The 25,299-nt window shown below is 38.5% G+C and overlaps 1 protein-coding gene across 1 annotated transcript in view; it reads left to right on the forward strand.

The window, feature by feature from the left end:
* The window catches only part of LOC144658795 (E3 ubiquitin-protein ligase TRAIP-like), a 61,316-nt gene that overhangs the window by 14,244 nt on the left and 21,773 nt on the right, over window positions 1-25,299 (forward strand). Inside the window, exons 5-9 of the mRNA XM_078519280.1 lie at window positions 870-904; window positions 5,146-5,188; window positions 9,166-9,242; window positions 12,098-12,192; window positions 19,316-19,423. Coding sequence (XP_078375406.1) covers window positions 870-904; window positions 5,146-5,188; window positions 9,166-9,242; window positions 12,098-12,192; window positions 19,316-19,423 — 358 coding nt within the window. The remainder of the gene's footprint in view (window positions 1-869; window positions 905-5,145; window positions 5,189-9,165; window positions 9,243-12,097; window positions 12,193-19,315; window positions 19,424-25,299) is intronic.

Consider the following 25,299-nt stretch of genomic DNA (forward strand, 5'->3'; position numbering starts at 1 on the left):
GGTAAAAAATGTTATGTAAGACAGAATGGATTCAACGTGAATAAATTTTCCAAAATTATGGCAGGATCAACGTTAAAAATATACAGTGTATTTTCAGAAACATTCGAGAAACATGGCCTGGAATGTCGGAGACCAAAAACTATAATATGATACCAAATTGTGGCCGGGAATTTTGAAGACTGAACAGACTCAATGTACCAAATTAATCAAAAATATAATGCCATTGAGCCTGTTTCGTGTTCAAAATTTCCCGGCCGTTATTCAGTTAATTATATATTTATATTGAGTCTGTTCCATCTTCGACATTCTAAACCGTGATTGGGGAAATATAATTTGTAAGTTTAGCCAGCCGTAAATTAGTAATTCAGTAAAATTTCTAGTTACATTGAGTCCCTTTCGCCTTTGACATTCCAGGCTTTCATTGGAGAAATATATTAGATAAGCTCGGATAAGTTTATTAGCTGGCCGTAATTCAATAAATTTATTAATTTATTTTTTTAACGCCTGATGGCTGGTCGCAGGTTACAGGCTAGCTTGTAAGCTAGCCTGTAGACCTCACCAGACCAGCCTTGACATTAGTCCCACTCAAGTTAAGTTATTAAAGGTGGCCAGAGGGTCTTGGACTCGTGCAAAAGCCAAAACCTAGCAGGCATGTTCTTGCAAAACTGCTCAGATATATAATCAACATTGTCCTAGAGCTGTGTTGCCTTTGATTTGTGGTTGTGTATTAAACTACCTTAAGTCAGTTTATATTTTTATTGCCACATTTCAAAACAGCTTTACATAATTATGCCATTCTTTCTTTTTTATTTTGTAGTCAGTTGTATTTTTTGTTAAACAATGTTCAGTGTTACAATTGTTGCTTTTAGATCTGGAAATAAACTGCTTAAAACAGGAACACAAGGTGAGTCCTTCTCGTTCAATCAACATAATTGTGTGTTTTTTCTCTTAACAATTCAATGCATTATCAAGCACTCACAACAGGTGTTAAAAGAAAGAAAGAAGAAAACAGGGTGGAAAGAAATGGGTTGGAATTTGTGGGCGGATGCAACAACAGCTGCAAAAGATCAAGAGGTGTGGGAGTCTATTTTGAGTACGTACTTTTGTTGATAAGGGGTGTTGGTGAAGCAAATTTCACATCTGGAAATGTAATCCTTCACCCGACTGTTCCTGTTGGGCCAGTAAATGCTTTCCCGTGCTCTCCTTAGACTTGATTTAATTACTTAGTGTGCTGCATGTAGATCTTTGATCGTTTCCTTTCTGAGGGCTTTTAGGACACGTGTATTGGCAGAAACTCTTGACACCAAATACAATGGCTTAGAAAAGTTCCCTTTTGATCTGTGCATATTTTTTTCTTAAAAATACGTTAGTTCCCGCATGCCAGTTTAATGCAGGGGTAAGTCTTCATTGTTTGCTATATCTTAATTAAGATGCTACTATCTAAAGATGCTAAAAATCTGAAATTTCGGTTAAGATGAAAAAAAAAAATAAAAGTGCTTTCCTTAATTAAGATTCAAGTTTCTTAATTCCTTTAATTAAAGATGAATGTGCCTGCAATTAAGACACATTTGTCATCTTCAAGTGAAACTCATCTGCCACTTACTAGTTAGATTCATGTCCATATTGGCACATAATGTCATAACTTGGTCAATATTTGCCCAACTGATTTGATTTTTGGCCAGATCTGTATTTTGAAAGCATACAATTGTACCTTCCCCCTATTTGTGACTTGATTGACCACCCCTATAACTTTTGAAACTTTTTTGCCTGATACATTTGTGGTATGCAACATAACTGAAATTAACAACTACACTGAGAGCTGTACAATAAGACGTAGTGGGGTATACCTAAAATTATTTAAGGAGATAAACAACTTTTTGAATATTTTTTCTTTCAACATTTTAACTCATTTCTTTTAAAGCTATAACATTCTTTTTATTTGCTTAAGTATTTCATGCTTGCAAATTACTGATTAATGCCTTTTAAATGGTGTCACATACATATATATCTGGTTTATACTTTTTAATTTACAAAAAAGGCCATTTGCTTTAAGGGGTAAAGGGTTAAGAGGCCAATAACAGTATCAGACTGAATTGAAGATGACCCTGACTTAATTTAAGTGAGTGTCGTCTTAAAATACAATAGCCATCTTATTAAATTGTAAGAATGCATACATGAGATTTCAAGATTTCAGTTTTAATGGTGGTGTTGAGTTGGATGGCTGCATTTGCTTGATTGCTTGGATGCGATTCTTGTCAGGCACACACCGAGTACTGAAATGTGAACTCCATTCAGCTGTAGTAGTCCAGCTCTGTGACACCAAATAAACACCTGGCTGGATTATCTGTGAAATTGTTCTCTTGAAGGAAAAGCAAGGTGCTATCAAGACATTCATCATGTTCTTCCTTTGTGGTGCAATGAACCAGAATGTCATCTGCAATGTTTCTGGTATAAGGGCATCCCTATCATCCCATCCCATCTCAATCACATGTTGACATACCGGCATTTCAGATGTTTGTACAGCTGGATGCCAACATGGGTCTTGTTGAAAGCGGCTTATTTTGGGGTTCATGGCTTGTGGTCAGCCATATTTCCACAGTGTGTACATGGTCACTTCTGGTCACCAAAAGGGAAAATTAGCTTGCTCTTTGTCCTCTGTTTGCCTTGTCAACTGATGGGTGTTCTCTGTGGGAACTTTGGGCGTGGTGTTTCCATGCTGGCTGCTTGGAAATTTGCTGACTCTGTTGAATGTGCTGTTTCTATCAACGAGAAACCAATGTCCGTAAGTGTAGAAAATATGTCTTGAACACCTGGGCCTGTGGTGTGAATAAGCCAAGCTTGTTTACGATGGTTGGCTGTAATTCTGTTTTCATTGATTGCGGGCGAGCAAAAGTGAGCCCGCAGACTAATCTTAGTCAGCGGCACTTTCTTAAAGCATATTAGCCGACTTGAAGCAAAATGTGGGCACATTTTTGTCATTCCTTTGTTCTTCCAACTGGAATGAATGGTATGTGAGCAAACGGCGGAGCAAAGACCCTGGTGTTGAGTTCAAGGTCCGTGCTCCGTGGTCATTGTTCACGTGAATTTCATGTCGATAGCGCAGGATATGAAGAATGTAATTTTCCGAAGCACATGTCACGTCCGGCGTTTATACTTGTACAAGCAACGGGAGGCTAAACTGCAAATTTTCGGTAAGACATGGCTGTAAAATAAAAAACGAACGACACTATCGATCTGGAAATTTGCAAAAAGATATATTTTTAGTTTATCTTTCGCCTAATGACAACCAAAATTTAGTAGGCCTAGTGAATTTTGATTTCAGAATTTTATGACGTAACATGAAAACCAAGAATTGCTTCAAGTTTGGATGGAATTTTCAGAAGGATCGGTAAAGCCGTTGAGTGGATAGTGATCGCCCAGTGGCTCGCTTCGCTTGCCGACTCGCGCCTTCGGCGCTCGCAGGCTAGCTGTTCGCTGAAATCAAATACAGTCCAACCTCTATTAAGCGGCCACCCTCAGGACTTTGAAAAGTGGTCGCTTAATAGAGGTTGGTCGCTTTATAATAGAGGTACAATATAAATTAGATAGGAATGACAGTAAACATGATTTTATTGACACTATATAGCAAAATGCTCTTAAAAAGTGAACATATAAGGAGATTAATCCATAGCTCTAACACAGAGGACACGTAGTTGAAATGTACGTATTTCCTCAAGTTGATAACGTACAGAGAAACATGCAAAACATCGTTGACAAGCTTCTTAGGCTTTTTTGCATCAACAGTTAGTATGTGAAAAAATTTAGCGCGAGATATTTCAGGGACGATATATATCATCTGTCACCATTTCGCTTAATAGAGGTGGCCATTATACAGCAGTTTAGTGACAAATAAATCGTGACTTTGGAAAGTGGCCGCTTAATAGAGGTTGGACTGTAATTAATTCTTGTATGTAGACCTGCACAGCTTTAAAATTTTCGATATTTTTTACGCCTTTGAATACATTTCTTGGCTTCCTCTTAACCGAGAATTAATATGAAACAAAGTTTCTTTCAAGTTTCTCCCATTTTCCATCTTTAGTCCGGAATTATAGGATTTTGAAGCCGAACATTTTGACACGCACGTGTTGTTATCTGACACCCATCTTTTATCGGGACTTGCTTCAGTTGTTTATTTAGCCGCTTTGTTTTGAGTTGTGTTTATAGACTTAATTAGAAAGTTACTACAATGCTTCAGAAAATACAAAGGAGTATGTTTATTAACATTAAAAGTAAATGAAAGCATTAGGGTTGCTAGTGTTCATTTTGTCCTAGGAATAGTATTGTAAACGATTTGTAAATATTTTCAATCTTCTCTAATCTTCTCCACACACTTTGTGTAAGCTGCACAAAAATCATAGTAAGAGTAATAATATTACCAACAACAACAACCAATAATAATAATGCATTTCATAAACATTTTTTATAATAGTAATAATTGAAATTTTTAGGGCGCAAATTCGCGTAAGAATACCATCAAAATCATCTAAGAAGGAACTGAAATACGCAACTGCATAAATCAACAGCAGGAAACCGCAGCCACGCGCGTCTCCCACGCTATCCTCAATGTCTATTCCATCTCGCAACAAACATGGCCGCCCGCACTTTCTAACTATTGGTTACTGCTAGTTTAATATAATCTTGTTTCCACTGAGTCCAGCATGGGCCGATGTTGGCCGCCTGTTCATAAGGTTTGAGGGGTGGTACGGAGACCTGTGATGTCTGCCATCTTCGTTGCTGAATTTTGTATTCTCAGCAAATAAAGAACAAGCCTTTGGGAAACACAACTGACATGCCAAAATGTCAAGCACATGGTCCTTTCGCACTTATGCTCACCACTGTTATGAGTATGCAAAGTATAGAATACAGCCGCACTCACTGTTTTCATACAGACTGCATATTTCTCTAAAGCTGGCATAATTAAACATTTGTTGTTGTAAATCCAAAACCAAGTGTGTGAAACCCCAATCAATTGAATACAAGCATAATTTTCATTCTGTGTTGTGATTGGTATTTGATATTTGTGACCCCAAGTGGCAGTAGTTACAACAGGACAAAAAACAATATCCTTATTCTTGCTGCTTATATCAATAATTGGTTATTTTACAGAAGGAGATAGCTAAGGAAATGGCAGCATTACAAAAGCAAAAAGGTAAGCAATGCATTCAATGTTGATGTTTTGTGTAAATTTTATTGTCACTTGAAGCCAGACATCAAAAGTTTGATCAAGCGTCTTTAAGCATTGATTTCGTGAAGGTTTGAAACAATGAATGAGTTCAACTGAAATGCTGTTTACTTACTGCCTGACTTACTTACATATGTACATACCTACGAAAGTACAACCGTACGTAATACTATGTAGTAAATTTATTTAATATATTATTTATTCTTAATTTATTATTAATACTGGGAAGACCTGTTGCAGGGTTGTCAAAATAAGCCCGCAACCGGCGCATTTCACCGGCTATTCTGAATATTGCGCCGGCTACTCCGACCGCTAGTTGGTCAGTTTTGAGCGTGATATTGGAGAAATAAAATTGTTTAGTAAATAATTTGTTCGATCCCAAATTGGATCGCAGGGAAATATACCGTAGCTTCTTGATTATAAGCATTATAAGGTGCACTCAGTTATAAGACGTACCATGAGTTCGGGAATTAAAAAGATGCAGTCGTCAATTAAAGGACAGTTCTCCTAACAAAATTTGAATCTTTAAAAGTTGCTCATACTCCTTGGCACAATTTTCAAAGTAAAGAGGTAAGATTTCTTACTAATATAAGACGTAAATTTGCTCGAGGTAAACATCTTTTCATTGTTTATGCTTTGAACTTGGCTGCTTAGTAATTTGTTCAAATTATACGCCAAAATATCGAAAATTATAAAGCCGTAAAATTCTGTATGCGCGATTGCCAATTTTATCCGCTAGACATAACGACACTTGTGTTACAGTGATTAGTTTTTGACAAGTTTTAATCGGGGGGGGGGGAGGAAGCAACTTCCCATACATTCTCTTATATGAAATTTGAGCAATGCTCTCCAACTTGCAAAGCAATCATTGGGGCAGTAGTCAGCGGATCTCTTAAAGGCGCATGAGCAGCTCCTTTCTTTGTGAACTTGCCAAAACAATAGCAACATGGGACCAGTGAGAGAGTTCGATTATTTTAAAATATAGTAATGAAAAAAAGGCTTTCTAATTTTTGCCTTAAAGCAGCGAAAATTTCTCCGGAAGGGTTCTTGGTGTCAATATGTGGTGTTTGTTATGAAATAAAACCATCACAGAAATGGTAATGATTAATGTGGCGATCGAATATTCCCACGCCGGTCGGAGCTATTGTTCTTGCTCTATTGTTTGGAGGTTGTTTGTTGACTTGGTCGTTCTTTGTTTTACCTCATTTACAATCCCCATGTGGGCCAGTTGAAAATCGTGGTACAAACATTTGCATTTCAGCACTGAAAAGTAGTACGGCATCACAAAATTCTGCGTTCTTATAACTACACGACGATGACGATAAACACACTAGTTTAAGATTTTTAGATAAGAGAATTGAAGTCCTTTATAATGAGTTACTCCACGGCATGGCATGGTAGTCGTGATTGCCATAGCTTCCATTTCGCAGGAAAAGATTGCCTGTTGCATCATCGCCCAAAAACCGCTGAATACATCATGAATTGATCACATTGCAAGTTGTGAGAGCATCTCTACTTGGTCCCAGACCTCGTTTCTCCCCCCCCCCCCCCCCTTGGTTTTAATTCTCACTAGGTTTTTACGTTTTTAAAAGGACAATTTGACTATCGTAACTTTGATGAAAAGTCTTATAGCAAAAGGAACGAAAAGTTTTTTTATTGCCTCCCTGACCTTTTTGATGTGTTAATATGAACACCGAATTTGAGAATAACTTATTGGAAAAGGCTGGTTTTTTAAGTCGCATTACGTTCATTTTTTAGGGATACAAGTTGTAAGCACTGTTGAAACAATGGTGACTGTTATACAGGACTTCAGTTATCACTATCTTATTAAAGTACATTCCAGAACTATAACACCAAAATGAAAGTGGGAAAACTATCTGCATCATTCTACACAATGTTTGCCCGAAATAGCCCTATATTGCATCTCTAGGTATCATTTTCCAAACATTTTCCCAAAGTGGGGGGTGGGGCAACCCCTCCCATACTCTCCCCAAACATTGCGCAGTGTGCATCATGTCAAGCCACTTTGCGACTCCACACAAACCCCAGCCGCCTACTTTTTGGTTGGATTAACCTGCTACCTGCTGACAACCCTGTTATTGTAGTGCTGATTTGAGCAAATTCATATGGAAATATGTGCACAACAAATTAATCATCAACATATTATTATTATTATTATTTTTTATTATTATTATTATTATTATTTAATTTGTAGACTAATCCAGCAAGACTGACTGATGACAGTCTTTGATGAATGAGGTCATTGACATTGAAAATCAATCAAGCAGACAAAATTATGAATACTTAGAAAGTATACCGTATTTATTCGATTAAGCGCCCAACCTCGAATAAGCGCCCACCTCAAATAAGCGCCCACCCTGTAGGAAGGAAAAGTTAATAAGCGCCCACCCACACCCTCTAAAAATTGACATGCACGAAAGGAGTAAAAAGAGAGTTGTGAAATTGACTAAGTGCTACCAAGAGACTACCACGAAGACCAAGCTTTCTCAATAATTTCACAGAAACTTTCAAGGATCAGTAAAAATTCGGCTTTTGGACATCTTCACGTTCTGTTATTTTTTACTTTTTTTCTTGCAAAATAAACGTACTACTTGCTAAAAATGGTGAAAATTTAACAAGCGCCCAGCCTCGATCTAGCGCCCACCTCGAATAAGCACCCACTCTGAAGGTGCATAAATTTAATAGGTGCCCAGGGCGTTTAAACGAATAAATACGGTATGTCAAGTTTCTGATTAGTTATGATTTTATGGGGTAACAAAATAATTATTAAGGCACAATTTACAGACCAATATTGATTTGAAATAATCTCTCCTGGCTGTTGTTGTTCGTCCTTCCTATTCGAAGATGACCATAAGACATCTAGATTCTTTGGTGAGTCCGCAGATGGCTGATAAGGCCAATCTGGGCAAGGAAGCCTCTCCCACATGTGGAGCAGAAGTGGGTAGGGGCTGTGCTGTTTGTGCTGACGGCTCTTCCCTTGCGTTCTGCTCGCTTCTCCTCGGCTTGACGGGACCTGCGTTTCTCTGCTGCCTGGGCTCCTTTTGTGATGCATTGGCGCCAGGAGGGTCTGTCGGAGGCAAGAGACTCCCAGGACTCAGTGCTGATGTTAAAGTCTTTTAGGCAGACTTTCAGACTGTCCTTGTAGCGCTTTCGTTGCCCTCCAACTGTGCGCTTGCCAGAGGAGAGTTCTCCGTAGAAGAGCTGCTTTGGAATGCGATCGTCTGGCATGCGAGAGACGTGGCCTGCCCATCTCAGCTGGGCCTTGCGCATGATGGTTATGGCGCTGGAAAGCTCTGCCTGCTTCAGTACTTCCGTGTCCGGGACTTTGTCCTGGCTAATACTCAAGGAAACCCAGTATTAAATATTGCTAGTAGTAAATATCTTGTCCATGTAGTAAATTACACCATACAGCCACAAATACATACTAGTTATGCAACGCTTTCGAGTGGTATACTATGGAATATCCCATGAGTCGTGGAACACTTGCATTTTTTTTTTTTTTTTCAAAAAAAAAAACTTGTATTTTTTCGGTATACACACGAGCCTTTAGGTGAGTGTGTATACCGAAAAAATACAAGTGACAAGTGGGATATTCCATAGTATGCCACAAGAAAGTGTTGTGTTGTGTACCTATTTTATACCATGCCATAGAAAATATGCTTACTAAATTTCATTGAGAATAAGATTGCAGCGCACGAGGGGAAGGTTGAGTTGAATACTGTCGAATATGCAACGGCTTTCCTGAATTCTGATTGGCTGTATTTGTTATGGCATGGTATAAAATGTTTTATTAAACTAGAATTCACCTGGGTGCTACAATATTGCCAATAAAAATAATCTTAACACATGTATTGTGTAAAAATGGTTGCAGGTATTAATTAACTATTTCTTTGTTCATTCATTAATTTTTTGTTTGGTTGAAGAGTGTGCTCTGGAGGAAGTAAGAAGACAGTTTGAGAAGAAACTTCAAATGGAAAAATCAACTACTGCTGGACTCAAGGTAAGGATAGAAGATACTGTACAGTAATTACTACCTGTATGCATACAGGTAGTAATTATGTTAAACCCACGGTACATAATTTTTAAATGTTGACTGACCTAATAATTATAAATCATTGCATTGGAAATCTAGTATTTCTCCGCAGTCCTTTTGTTTCCTTCTTGTAAAAGTCACAACACAACAACAACGGGGTTTGAGCCAGACCATGAGAACAATGCAAGTTATCTCCACACTTGAAGAAGTAAATTATTTTCAGTACACTAACTTCAATCGCAAGCAGGACGTGCATAAAACTGTGTAAAATAAAGCCATCCAAAGAGTTCCAGAATTGCAGGCAAATCAGTTGTAAAGAAGGAATGGTTCATAGCTTCTCTGGGAATCTTGACTTTGTTTTCCTTTGAAACTAAATTAAAACAAACAAACTGCACTAAATACAGTAAAACCCGCAGGTAAGAACATGCATTTCTCCGAAGTTAGCCTAAACAGATTTTTACGCACCAGGTAATTAGCACAAATTTAGGCTTTCAGGTTTCTAATAGGTTCTTTTTTTCTGAAGAAAAATTTTCATTGGTGCTTTTAAGCACCACCAATGTAAATTTTTGCACTTTAAAAAGTGCCCCTATGATCAAATTTTCGATTTCCATTTTTTTTGCATTTTCGTGTACAATAAGACTTTCTTACTCACCTTGCCAATTTTCAATCCATTACGAACATCAGAAGTTGTTTTATTTTAACGTTTATTTCCGATAATTTACAGCCGCCATTTAAAATAACCTTGTTCCAAGGCTTGGTTGCGAATAGGGAGAAAGTGACGTCAAAGGCTCAAAAATACCTCACGGGTTGAAATTAGAATAACAATCAGCATAGAAAATTGCACGAAAAACAAGCCCAAAGTTTTTGTTACTTTTCGCGTGAGTTTTAATACATATTGTTATTATAATTTCAAACTGCTTACGGTTAGCTGTTTTTTGTTGTTTCGGGCAAAGACTTTTAATTTGTTACCGTTAGCTGTAATTTGAGGTGAAAGTGAAATAAAGATTGATTGTTGTGATAGACTGATTGATTGAATATGTTTGCTGGTGTTTTCACTTTATACTAGTTTTGCTTTCAGTTAAGTGCCGCTGGCTTGCTCTCACTTCTATCTCCACTCCTTACATCATCACACATCTACAAAATCCCACGAAAACAAGATAAGCTTCTGAGGTTTTCGTTCGCACGAATCGATTGATTGATTGATGAATATTTAATGAGACACAGAAAAAATTTTGCGAAGGGAAGGTGCCCTGCGAAACATCTAAAGAATTTTTTTAAAGTCTAAAACCAGCTTGCTTCTCGGCAACTTTGTCGCTACAGCACCCAAGCGGACACTGCAAAACTCACGCTGACATAGTTCCCGACAAGAGGTCTGTGTTTTTCGACTTTATTTTCACTTGGCTCCACCGGCCTTTGTCAGACAACTTTCATAGCCGAACGCTAAAAAGCACTATTGTACAAAACAAAGGCCGAACATCTCTCATTTCTTCAAGAAATGCTGTGAGACTTACGGGTTTTCAGACTTAATGATGTCCTTTAACCGCCAAGTGGACGTACTTGCGCTCAAACGACCCAGTAGTTTATTTTACCAAGAAAACCGCCATTTTTGTTCTCTGTACTTGAACCCGTAACACGTGACTTAAGACGACACAATGGAATAGCGAGCCCCAGTCCCTCGCTGCAACCGCCTGGGAGCAAATTAAATATTAGAAAGATGGCGGTCAGCAAAGTAGGTTTGCGAAACACTGTTTTTACATCCCAGACGACTGTAATAAAGTTCCTTGAGGCAAGATTTGCAGACGCGATGCGTGGAAAAATGTCTAGTGCTGGATTACTGTGGACAATGTAAGCTTTAAAATCTTTTTTTTTTTTTTTGCATATGTTATTTTTCGAAAACGAACGAAAGACAATCGAAATGAAACACAGGACAGTGTTAAGCACACGTAAACATACCTGCATGCGCAATTTGGAGCTGTTTCGATAATGTTCAATTTAGGCAAAAATTCCAGGGGCCGTTCTTCTCCGGATCCCTTCATTTATGTATCAAGAATAATTACATTACAACTGGAGTGTTGAGGCTCCTAGGTATCTCTGAAGAGGATACAAAATGACAAATTACCTCATTTCCCTTAAAGTAAACATTTTAATTTGAATATATTTTAGAAAATAAGAACCGATACCAAATTTTACAATGTAGGCTTGAGGTTCTTGTATAAAGGGTGCTTAAGCGGCAAATTTTAGCCTAACAGGTTTTAAAAAATTAGGTTCTTACTCACAGGTTTTTACTGCATCGTAGAATTCCCAAACTTAAACTCTGGTTGTAAAGCCCAAAAACAACACATTGCTAAAATGCTGTTTGCTGCCACCATGATGGCAATCAACTTCTTGTAGTTTTTTTTTCTCTTTCACCACTGTTTTTGCAATCCATCCGATAAACTCCAGATAGTCGATGGGTTAACACAATATAGTGATAGTACTCAGCTTATAGCACTTTTGTTGGGACATCTGATATCATTTGCAGCCTGGACATGTTATGTAACATGTTTCCAACTAAAACACCTGTTTGTCAAATATTTCCTAAATTTGTCTTATAAAGCTGGAAAAATAATAGAAGATGCAAAAGAATTTTGATCTCAATTAATAGGCAGAGATTGTATCATTGGTTTGGTTTCTCAAGTTCTTTGTACCCCTCTTCACCTTGGAAATTTCTCACTTTCATAACATGTTATCCCTTGATAGTTCCATGACCTGTGGGGTGGGTATGAATACTTTTTTGAGTGTACATGTATTCAATACTTCTTTTTTTTGTCAATGACAAACAGAAACAATTGTGTTACTTGAAAGAAAAAGAAACAGAGCTTGCCATTGCACAAAGTGAAGCTTCTGGGCTAAGAGCAGAGTATTTGAAATTAAAACGGTGAGTAGTATTTATTGACTTAATATGTTACAACTGCCTTATATTTATTCCAAATTGCACCACAAAAAATCATGAAATCCAGGACTCAATACTAACTTTTTTGCTAGCTAACCTATTGGCTAGTGTTTGATTACACTAGCCAAAACCAATTTTCTACTAGCCAGATTTCTCAAACAAACTTAGGTTTGTACAGAGGCACTTTACCGTCTTTACTGGCTCTGCTATCATTACTTTTTGGGTTAATTTTAGGTTACTATTTGGTAATTACAGCTTGTCCACAGCCTTTGATAATTTTGTATGTGACGTTGACTCTTGGAGTCGATTTTGAAGTATGGTTTTCTTCAATCAAATTCCTGAAATTTTGACTAGCCAATGCAATTTGGCTACTGAAAACCCAGAACCTACTAACCAAAACTGCATTTATACTAGCCTGTGGCTAGTTGGCTACCGTTAGTCTCGAGCCCTGAAATTAATTGCTGATAACATACATTCAGTTAAACACTTGACGGCCATGTAAGGTGATAACAGGGTTGTCAGCAGGTTTTTGTGTAGCAGGCTCCACCCAAAAAGTAGGTGGCTGCAGGGTTTGCGTGGAGTCACAAAGCAGCTTGACATGATGCACACTGCACGTTGTTTGGGAAGAGTATAAAAGGAGGTCGCCCTCTCCCATTGGGAAAAGTTTTGAAATTCCTAGAGATGCAATATGGGGCTATTTTGGGCAAACATAATGTGTAGATGGTTTTCCCACTCTTATTGTGGTGTTATTGTTCTGGAATGTACTTAAATGAGATAGTGATAACAGAAGTCGTGTATAACAGCCACCTGACACCATCATGCATACAGTCAAAGCTCTCATAAGCGGACACCCTCGGGACGCGAAAAAAGTGTCCGCAACTGGAGCTGGCCGCTTACGAGAATTGTTCTTGTAAGCGGTAATTCGATGTTGTGCTCAATTCGAAACAATAGGAAATCCCAGAGCACAAAATTATTCAAAACTACCAGATCGCATCAATATTTACTTTTGTGTTTATGTTAGACATCCTTAGAAGTTTTCAATGAGCATGAAATTCAGGGATTGTGTAGTGTACTGATCAATTGCCACCCTGAAAAATTTTGGGGAAAATTCATTGACGAGTTTTGAAATAATCGCTTTTTTTGCGAAAGTAGGCGTAAAATTGGTAAATAGAGCTAAACATTGAGCTTCACTATGATTCATATATTTCATATTTTTCGAAATCGCGCAAGTCTACCTGCTTCTTACGGTTTGAACATCGAATATGGGGCATTTTAAAAAGGAATGAGGGCTAAAGCCTCTTATTTAACATCAAAAAAGGAGCAAATTTCTTTATATGAAGTCTTGTCTTTATTTTACACATAAATTATACCATCTGAAAACAAATTCCAAGATATTTCAAAATTCCTCTTGTAGATTTCGATGAAACTCCGCATAGCTGAAGGCAAACACCCAAGGTATACGTAGCGTGGAGGATCTCGGAAGAAAATGCTGTTAAGGGCTAAAATTCGATTCAGAGCAAAAACCTGTGTGACGTCATGGTCACATTATATTCATTTCGATCTCCCAAAAATTTATGTCATATTGCAGTTCAGTCTATGTGTAATCCATGTGATATAGTGGATATGTCATTGACATTAATTCCTTTAAGTATGAAAGTTTCAAAGTTGATAGGTATCACTAGAAAAAAACTGGGTCGAGCCACCTTAAGTTACATGTACATTCATTATCAAAGACAAAATAGTGAGGAAACTAGGTCTAGTCGAGTCTGGCATGCTGGAAATTAGACTAAATTTCATTACAGATTGAAGTGCTCCTAATTGTCTTCAAAATCACTGTAATAATCAGATTCATCTGACTGATCATCCACTTCATCATTCAAAAAGGGAAGCCCAAGCTTTTCAGCTGCAAGAGCAACAACATCATCTTTCACTTGGAGTTGCTCTGTAGGCTCTTCAGCCACTGTTTGATTAGCCTGCGACTGTGTGTGGGTACTCGCACTACTGTGTTCCGCTGGTTTTGGTTGAGTGGATGGACCAGTAACGGGAATAGATGGAAGTTTCTTGTGATTTTTAGCAGCCAACCAGGAAACCACACTATCTTTGATTAATTGCTGGCCTTCCTCTGAAGTAACTGGTGGGCCATTTAAGCTGATATGCATCAGGGAATTTAGCATTTCTCCCTTATGGAGACTTCGCAGGTGATTCTTAATCAACTTCACTTTCGATGCCCCCCTTTCAGGCCAGTCATTTGATACAGGAATGACAAGAAGGGCTTCTACAGCAGAGATCACCAGAGGGAAATGTCCCTTGTGAGAAAACTTCTGCTTAATCAACTGCCGCATGACCCATTCTGCACAAGAGAGCTTACCATCTTTTACAGTTTGAGGCAGCCTTTCATGTGAGAAGGTCATACACTCAGCTCGAAGCTGTGCTTGACTGACTTCATCGCCTGGGAAGTAGTGAGAAGCCAGAACATCAATGTGTTCTTGGCCATACTTCATGAATTCATGCTCTCTTTTGGTGGCATGGCTGTTTTGTCAAACACTTGCATTGCTGTTAGAACTGGAGTGGCACCTTTGAACCTTTTGGTGATATTCTTGACCAGCCCATTGACATAGTTCTTCAACAGGTTCTCCAGATGTCTTTGGTTGAGATCTTGATTTCAGTAACAGCCAAGGTTCCTCCTTCAGCTAAATCATGCTGCAGCTTCTTTACTGGAGATTTGCTCTCAACAAGTGCAAAAAGTTTCTCCTTGCAAACAGTGATTGATGGTTTGATGTGGGCAAAGTTGATCGTACCCTGCTGGAACACTCTACTAAGCTCACTTAAAACAGGGAGAACTTCACAAAGAATGTGAATGGTGCCTTTTTTCTTAACTTTCATGAACTTCTTCAGTAGACCATAGCAAGATGGGTCTTCCTTCAACTGGCGTAGAGTTTGCAAGATGGCAGGAAGGTCTGAACAAACTGCTGCAATGGCATTGTCAAAAGATAGCCACCGTGTTTTGCAGGCGTTCTTTAACTTCTTGCTAATTCTCTTGTTTGCGTTGCTCCCAAGAGTAATTTGCTTCATCTCGTTTTGTACCTTTTAAGGTATGCTGCAAGCTTCTTTGGATAGTTGTTGAAGATTTTCCACAGCTGTGTGACCTCTGTCTCCACCTCCGTTATCATTTTTAGTTCATCATTGGTGTCTGTACAGGCTAGAGCTAACTTGTGGCATACGCAATGATCTGCCACTAAGCTGATGACATCTTTCTTCAGTAGTGCTGCTAGGCCTCTGTTTTTCCCAGTCATTACACTTGCCCCATCAGTTGCATTAGGCCCCTTAGGTTCTTTAAAGAAATGTTCAAAGCTTGAAGCTGGTTAGTGATAATACCATGCAATGTTGTTGCATCAGCACTTGTAGATTCTTCCAGAGCATTGGCTGTAAATAGGAACTTGCACTCTAATCTGCCCAGCTCCACATCAAAGTACTGAACAAAAGCCAGCATCTGCTCTTCGTTGCTGACATCTGTCATGTCATCCACCAACAGACCATAAAACGACTGCTCTTGAACTTTTCTGCAGATTTGATCACGCAATGTATTGCCAATTGTAAGAAATATCTCCCTGAGTGATCCGTGGGATCGATGTGTGAAATACTTCAGCTCTTCAAGACCCAAGAGCTCCATCAGGTCAAGGAGGTCCGATGTGATTTTCCTGTTGGCAATGGACTCCTTAGCTAGCCAGTACACTGCATGGAAAGCTTCTTGTAGCACAACAACCTTAGTACTCTCTTTTTCATCCACTTGCTTTTGGAAGTAAGACGCTCTATTTAACAGGTCATTTTTCACTGTTGTTTGATGTTTTGTACAGACCATATGTTCCTTAACTGTACTCAACTTGTACCTTGTGGATGAATCACTTGAAAAAGTTTTGCTTCTGTTTTGGGCATACTTGCTGTTTTGTTTACGGCAGAGTAGGCAATACATGCCCTCGTTTTCCACGTACACCAGTCACCAGATACCACTGTTGGAGCAATTCAGAATTCGATTGGATTCAGAAAATACAAAGGATAATTTTATTTGCAATGTATATTTAAAGTAAGGAACCGAAGATGTAATTCTGCGAATTTGTGGAGGATGTCAGCCAGTTTCACACCGCCGACAGCGCTCAATAAATCTACTTTTCTCTTTAATTAACACTTAACTAAAAATAAAAATAAAACACTTCAGTCTTATTTATTGCAGTGCTATTTGCCATGGACGAGAAATCATCTTTTACCAAACTATTTTAAGATAAGCTTACATATGTACTTTATTCTGTGTTTGTTGGCTTCTAAAATGATGCGCCGAGGTGTAGAACATTTTACAAAGTTTTCGTATTTGTTATCAACAGTTAATTACCTTGCTCGTCACTTCGGCAAATGTCTTCGTCTTCTGTGGTCTTCTTCTTTTTAACAAAATTAAAATCAAACAGAGTTCTTTCGACATTCAGTTTCGGTCCGCCGCCTCCGGTCGCCTTGACTTCCTTATTTTGCTAGCCCGAGATCGCTGACGCGTACATCTTATTAAATCTGTTTTAGATTGTGTGATGGTGCCATACACTTTTTTAGCTAAATATTTTTTTTATTCCCTGCGATCCCATTTGGGTTCAAACAAATTATTTACTAAACAATTTTATTTTCATTTTATTTCTCCAATATCACGCTCAGAACTGACCTATGAGTGTTCGGAGTAGCCGGCGGAGAATTCAGAATAGCAGGTGAAATGCGCCGGTTGCCGGCTTATTTTGACAACCCTAAGTGATACAATGGTTACTCGTGACATTGGTCTTCTAAAAATCTTTAGAATATTTCTGAAGTAGTCAATCATGTAGGAAAAACTTGAAAAGAATTTTGGTTAACTCTAGACAGTGTTTATAATTTTTTTCCTGTGTGACTAGGCTTAGCGACTGTGACAGACTCAGTTTATCCCTAAAAGTATTGTTCTTATAATGGTGTTGTCACATTCACAATTTCTCACATGGGAAAGAGATCAACAATAATTATTATTATCCCTATGTTTTGTGATTAACAAAATGTGCATAAATTTTGCTTTCTTTTCTGTTAACAGGATGAGAGTTAATTATATCAGCAATCATGTTCCCTATAATTGTGGGAAAACCAAAGCATATTATCTCGGTATTAACAAATTAGTCGCCAACAAAGTAAATAGTGACCACATATGTTTGGCAGTAAATGGGACTAAAGGTTGTTGGGTGCACCCTGGGGTAAAATGAGCGTGGCAGCAACACACCCCATAAAGTGCATGCAATAAGGGTGGCAGCGACACACCCTTAAAAAACTTAAAAATGCAATAAGGGCGGCAGCAACACACCCTAGTGGCAGTACATAATAAAATAAGGGTGGCAGCAACACACCCTAGCAATGAGCAATGCAGTAAGGGTGGCAGCAACACACCCTGCAAGGTAATGGAGTGAGTAGAAGCTAAGGTGAGGTGAGCGCCCCACCCAGCCTGCTACGTGGAGGTAAAAGTAGCAGGTGTGCACTCTAATTATATCCCAAATTTACTACCTGCTTAGCTAAACAATGTTATTACAGAAAACTTGGGTGGGTTCCATATCCCTTGTCCTTAAGTGCTTGAGGCAGCCAGCAAACTGGGATCCTTCTGAAGGAGAGAAGGTGGAGTTCTAATGTTGAGAGTGTAGAGAGTTGTTTGACCACCTTCTTTGTGTTTGGATTAGCCGGGGGGCAGACCCGCTTCGGCTGCAGAGGTAGCAGCATTGATCCTAAATCTATGGGAGGTGTAGAGCTCTATTGGAATACCGAGACGTTGGAGGAGGGTATGAAGGATCGTGGTGACTTTAACTCTTGTAAGGTAGTGACCAGATTCTAAGACAGAGTGGGGAAGCATCCCTGGTTAAATGCGGAAAATTTTGCCATCCCCTAGAATCACAGGAAGTAGAGTAACAACAAAATTATGCTAGCTTGGTAGGAGCCGCGGGTTGACTCCTGCTATAGTCCAGGACTGGAGGAAGGCTAGGCGGTCTGCCAGAGGGTCTTCGCTGACTCGAGGACGGGAGTTGGGTCGAGATCTGCTGCTGGAGCGAGAAGACGAAACCTAGAGATACGCAAACGAGATAAGGAATCAGGGATAGATTTATTTGTGCCAACAATATGAGTGACAAGGACTGTAGCTGCACTAAAGAATCTGAAATGGACAAGGTGCATGATAAGGGGGTCCTGGGATGTGCCTGAGGCCCAAATGTCCACTACCGCTTGGTTGTCACAGTGAAAGAGGAGCTTCTTTCCCGTCCATTGATGACGCCAGAGAAGACAGGCAAGTGCAATAGGGTAGAGCTCTTTCCACTGGATTGATCAGCTCTGGAGAGTGGGGGGCCAAGAGTTGGCAATCCAATGACCTGCAGAAAAGATGGCGTAGCCGACACTACCAGAGGCATCCGTAAAGAGATCCAAATCTGGTGTTCTTGTCCAGTGAGGGTCCTTTATGGCCATTCCAAGAGGGAAGAAATCGGAACCACCAAGGAATGTCATGATGAGCTTCGCAGTTCATGGTAATGTCACAGTGGTGATGTGGAAGGGGGCCAGGTGCCATCTTTTTTGGGTACTACACCGAGAGGGGAGCATTGGAGGGTTGGGATAGGTGGTGATGGGAAGGGTCCTGCTCTATGGCCATTGGAAACCTCTTTTGCCAGGGCTGCTGAAACAGCATCAGAGTGCAGGAGTGCTGATTTTAAGTTAGGCGTTATCCTAGTGTACATGTACTTTAAACATAAAGTAATGAAAGATATATAAATGCATGTAAAAAATATTATTCATGTAGTAGAAAAAATTAGTTCAGGAAATTTTATTTGAGTCAGCAAAAACTGACATTAAAAAAAAAGTCAGGGAAAACTGCTAATTTTTCCAGAACTTTTCAAGTGTAAAAAACAGCTAGCATCCCAATAATTGTGACTGGAATTGTACATGTATGTACTTTAAACATAAAGTAATGATGTTATGCATTATGTATGCATTCATTGTCATGCACGTGCCTTTCTCACAATAACCAGTTATGCTTAGATTCAAGCTGCCAGGGCCTGTGAGATTCTTGTTTTGCATTTTTCAGTATGAAGACTTTAATAGATGATAACACAAGTGATGCTGAGGCCATGCTACAAGATTTAGACTCCAAGTCATTTCCAGAAGTCATCCTTCAACTGATCACACTGAAAAGGTAATTTTGTGTGTTTGATAAAAACAAAAAAAAATTAAAGTAAATTTTTTGTCACATAGTGGAACTGTAAAGTAAAGTGCCAAGGGACTAAGAAAATCTACTCTTTAACTGGGATGATTCCATTGCATAAGATGAGTCAATTTTTATCTGGTGTCAGTGACTCCAAAATAGGCCAAATCAAGTAAGCTTTGCAACGTTTTACAATTTTTTGGTTTTCGTTACACGTTCCATCCATCTGAAGGCAAGAAAGACATCTTTTTTTTTATTTTTTTTAAGCAATTTTAAATTTTGGGAAGGGAAGCCTCGAGCCAAAGTGGACCATACTTGCCGGAGCTTATCCCGGTTTCTGTAGCATTAAATGGCTAGGAATATTTCTACTCCCCCCTGAAAGGGATGCTAGTCCATCTCAGGAAACCCCCCAGCATTATGTTGCCGGTACCCATTTATACACCATGCCCCTGTTGTTCAAAGGAAGGATAACGCTATCCACCAGGGCCCAGTTGTTCAAAGGCTGGATAACGCTATCCACCGGATAAATCGTTATCCAGTGGATAAGTCTTAACAAAACATGCTACCCTATCCATTGGATAGTGATTTATCCGGTGGATAGCGCTATCCACCCTTTGAACAACTGGGGCCAGATAAATTGCTATCCAATAGATAAATGTTTAGTAAACCATACTACACTATCCACTGGATAACATTATCCACGCTTTGAACAACCGGGCCCTGGGTGGAGAGAGTATGAGAGTACTATGAGAGTAAGGTGTCTTGCCCAAGAACACAACACAGTGACCCCGACCAGGCCTCGAACCTGGAGCGCTCCATCTGGATTCTAGCACACTAACCATTAGGCCACCGTGCCTCCCTAAATTTTGGGGCTTACTGATTTAATGTTAAATCTGTGAACCCCAAAATTAAGAGGAAATTTCCACTAAAAGCAAGCAGGTGGTGGCACATGTTGAAAAATCAAAATTCTTCATATTTCACCCAAAGAAAGCGTATGGTAGGCCTAGAATTATTTGGTAGGATTTTTTCTTCATATATTTCATATACCTTAGGCCCTATGCACCAAGTTGGTGCCAGGGGACAGGTGAAGGTGATATTTGATTTACCAGTCAAAAACTTACAAACCGTTTTGACCCCATGTGTCAAAAACACACAAAATAAACTGATTCATACTGTGTTGTAAACTTTGCACTGGGTCATTAGCATTAAATGAATCCCGATTTTTGAGCCTGGAAATGGAGTGTTGAAGTGATTATAAGTCATTTGAGTCCAAGGTCATGGTCATGGCGAGGTGCTGAAAATCATAAAAATTTGGTCAGTCGAAATTCTTGATTTGGCGCACTTTTTCTTCTCTTTTTCTTCTTTTCTCGGTAAAACTCCAAATTACTTGAAACTCAGATATTTTGAAACAGGAAATGCCGTTCTAAAACCTGGTGTAAAAATTTGTTTTGGGCTCTCTATAAGCGCTGAGTGCGAATGCTCTCAAAATACTCAGTCACAACATTATCTGTCACTGAAATTAATAATGGCCACATCCTTCTGACCAGATAAAACGTTTTTTTTTTTTTCAGTACTTCTTTCCTCTTGTTTCTACCAGTAGTCAGATGTAAACTACAGCAGAAGTTTCCTGTTTAGATCATCCTGAATACTATATTTTCCAAATATCGAGCATTAGGCCTATTTCGAGCTATTGATAGCCATCTTCAGTACATCTCCATGTTGCATTAGGACATCAGGCAAGTTCACACTCGATTTAAATATGTGACCTCTTTCTTTGGCATCATTGCAAGCCGAGTTTCGTAAACCGCCAATTAAAGAACGGCGCTTCAAAAAGCTTCGAAGCACTTTCGATCATCCACAACAACGACATTCATTGTTTTTCGGTGATTTTAACAGTGGGATGATCTTTATAGGTAGAAACAATGTTCTATGAAAAATCATATGATGCGCCGTAAACGTTTATCTTTTTTGAAGAGAGTTTCGAACACACGCCGGCGAGACTTCTTTGCTAATTGATTGTCTATTGTAGCGTCACGGCAAGTACTGAAAAATGATATCTCTGGTTCTATTTGGTGTAAATCGGTGATTTAAATGGTGAAATGATCTTAGTAAATAAAAACAATCGTCTACAAAAGTTTTTATGACTGGGAGAACTGGGAGATGCTCCAGCCTGACTTTACAGGTCTACCAAAACCTCCTACTTGAAGAAAAAAGGCCGTACCTTTCAAATCGTTTACAACCAACAGGTACAGCTACACAATAGCTATTCAAAGTGGCTCTGAGCCACTAAACTCGGAAAATTTATTATGAAACAAGAATCGAAAACAACAAACTGACAAATAGAGATTTGCTAAAACAAATGATGTTAAACTTTCCACAATTCAGTTCACTTCACTTAGTTTCATTGTCATCTAGCTGCTCTTTGAGAGCAGGCCGAAAGGCGAAGTGATAGAGTTTAGCCTGCCAATACAGCCACCTAAAATGACATTAATTCAATATTTCGGCTGGTAGTTAGGCATGCGTGTAAAGACTTTTAGTTTTTGGAGCCAGTTTATTAGACTCTGACAAAAATAAACCCAAATCACTCGGCCATAAGCCGAGACCTAAGTTTTCCTTCAAACTATAAAACAATCCAGACGGAGCGATCAACATATTCGTTAAATCACAACTATTTAATTGAAAAACAACAAATCACTGATATAAAAAGATGGATTTATAAATAGAACCATACACACGCGTGACAAAACATTTACCTGAAATCAGAATCCCATCTCAAACAATCATGCGTTCTTCCGAAGAATTAAGCGGTTATCGATCATCATGCCAAAAGCTACTGGTTTTCAAACAACTAAACCTTCAAATTGAAAGTTGTTGCCGTGGTAGAGACAATTCAAAACAACTGAAAAATCGCCAGAGAATAAGGGATGATTCCTGATGATTCAGTTGATTCTTCAGTTCGTAGCAATTCGCCAAGTAACGAAACATGTGCTGTTACCAGTATTTGTAGAGTATCCTAAATCCAATCAAACTCTTTTGAAGTGGTTTCTTTTAGCAGAGAAGTCGTGTTATTTTAAGTTTTCGGTTTTGATCAAAAATATTATGTGCAGCCGATTTCTGTCACATCGTGTTACAATGTTTTCCAAGCGCGTGGGAAGGACCGCTTCTGATTGGCCAGTTTCTGGTGTCGCTACAACTAGTCAAATAGATCGATTCCTTCTTGACCCTTCTTCTCTTGAAAAATCATGTTGGCAGTGTTTCTGCAAATTAACTAAACTTAAAGAAAGGAACAGAAACAGTCTCAAACAGAAATAATTATTGTACTGAAGAGATTGCGAGGAAATTGTTTAAGACATGCGGGATTTCGAATGCCCTTGTCAGTTCAAAAGACGATCATGGACGCTGACAAAACAAATAATATTCCAGAGTGAGCCGATGGAGGACAAGTTCCAGTCTAAATAGCGAAGAAAAGATGAATAAAAACTTCATTCCTAACGTTGCTTTATTAAACCAAATGGCTTTTTAGGAGCCGCCACTAAAATAAAAGGTAATGACCAAGAATAAATACAAACGCTTGTTAATTTTCGTTTGTTGATGACCGCTCGGCTTATAGATGAATATTTCATTCAAATTGAACTCTTTTCTAGTACCATCTAATTTTTTTTTTTCGAAAAAAAAAAATCAAACCCCCAATTGTGACCTAACACGGGAAAACGTACACCAACGATTTTCCGTTTAACCGCTAGAAGCGTTTATTATCCGTTTATCATTCGTTTAAACGATTCATAAAAATCGTTTAAACGGTAAGGCCATCCGTTTATCTGGTGTCCTAAACTGTTTAAACGGTTAACACTATCTTTTACATGCCGTTTAAACGATAAGGCCATCCGTCCATTTCGTATCCTAAACCATTTAAACGGTAAACGCTGTGTTTACTTTATTTCACTGTTTATCAGCGTTTATCGATGTTCACAAACGGCAAACTACGGTACGGAACAAGCACAAATAAAATGGGATACGCTTGTTTCTAAATAAATTGACTTCGTTTCAAAATTATTAAATTTTATACCGTACAAGCTTTAATAAATTCAACACGCGTGGAATAAAATGAACTGTGACATTTCGAAGCTTGTGATAAACATTTATTTTATCCATCTCACTTACCAGTAAAGCGCAACTTTTTTTGGTTAACTTTTTTTCGGTAAAATACATTCTCATGTCATCTCCAGTTGAAGGTCTTGATTTAAAACAGTGAAGTGATTCGAAATAATCGAAACAAGTCGAGAAAATACGGTAGCTTTCATCATTCACAATATCGAATCGAAAGTGAAAGCCACTTTTCCAATCTCACGTGCAAAGACGAGACGAGACGGCGGCGAATCACGCTTGGCTTCTTGACCTTTCATCGCCAAGAATGTCACGGTTGCCTAGAAATTTCTGTTCACGCAATTGAATGGTATTATTACACAGTAAACGTCTTGATCTTTATTGTTTCTTTCTACTTTTCCACACTGAATGTTTCAGAATTAAAAAAACAATTCATTTTCGGAGTTGTTTTCCAGCAAACCGCATGTCTGGGACGGCGGGACAGGATAAACTTGGTTTGTCGTTTCTAGACATCGAGCGGTAAAAATCGTAACACTGATTACGGACTCAGCATTAAATTAAGAAATGACCAAAATAAGGGATTTTTGATCGGATAAAAGTTGTTCTAATTGGCAGAATTCTGGCTGAACGGAAATAAACTTCTAAGATTTATAGAAGCCGACATTTGCATAATCACAAGTTTGTCTGCGTTTTAAAGAATGTCGCCCGAAAGATATCAAATTCCCCGCGAATATACATGTCATTGATTTCTCAATCTTCTGTAGAACTTTTATTCGATCTTAATAAATGTTCGCCAAGTTAAGAAACAAACTTTTGATTCGTTAGCTTTTCGTAAAAACTTTTTTTTAACGCAAACTCGCCGGTTTAAATTGTCACGATCTCCTGTGTAAATAAAAAACTTGCCGGTGTTTAATTTTCGCTGCATGCAAATACCTAAATGCAGAGTTCGCTTGCAGTCCGCTTATTCTGTTAATTGCTCTTTGAGATGTAGGTAACAGTTAAATTTCAATTTGAAATAGTATGTGTGAACGAGCTTTTAGACAATTTTTTTCCGTCGCCAAAATTTCCGTCTGACACGCAACTAATTATCTCGCGTTCGGCCATTCAAACTTTTGCAAATTTTATCTTAATACTTTCAGTTTTGTCTGCCGCTTTGAAGATCTTTTTCATCCTTGCCATTAAAATGGCTTTCGTTTAAATGTTTTGCACTGCCATTTAAAAACTTTCGGCTTGAGTTTAAATGTTTTGCTTTGCCGTTTAAGCGCTTTCGGCATCCTTTTGAATGTTTTATTTTCGTTTAAATGCTTTCGGCTTCCGTTTAAATGTTTTGCCTTACTGTTTAAACGCTTATGACAAGCGTTTAATTATTATGCTTGTCCGTTTAAATGGTTTAGAAGCCGTTTACTATCCGTTTACTATCCGTCCGTTTTTATCCATTTCGCAGATTTTCGTTAGTGTACGTTTTCCCGTGTGAGGTCACAATTTTGTTGAGTTTTAACCAGTTCTCAGTAAGATTTGGTTAAAATATAGTCTTTGTGTACTTCATATATGCGCATGCGTTCAGCACAAAATTCTACGCCTGAAAGAATGCATACCACAAGGAGAACATTGGGTTTTCAGAAACAAGTATATAGCCTTTGTGTACTTCATATAAAGTAAAACAGACAAAGCTCGCATTTTAGCCAACCCCTTACCCGCTTCAAAAGGTTAATTGATTAATTCAATTTGATATTAATTAATTAATTAATTCAATTAAAATGTTT

The sequence above is a fragment of the Oculina patagonica genome, chromosome 6 (assembly GCF_052425735.1).
Source record: "Oculina patagonica isolate OP01 chromosome 6, crgOcupat, whole genome shotgun sequence".
Taxonomy (NCBI): domain Eukaryota; kingdom Metazoa; phylum Cnidaria; class Anthozoa; order Scleractinia; family Oculinidae; genus Oculina; species Oculina patagonica.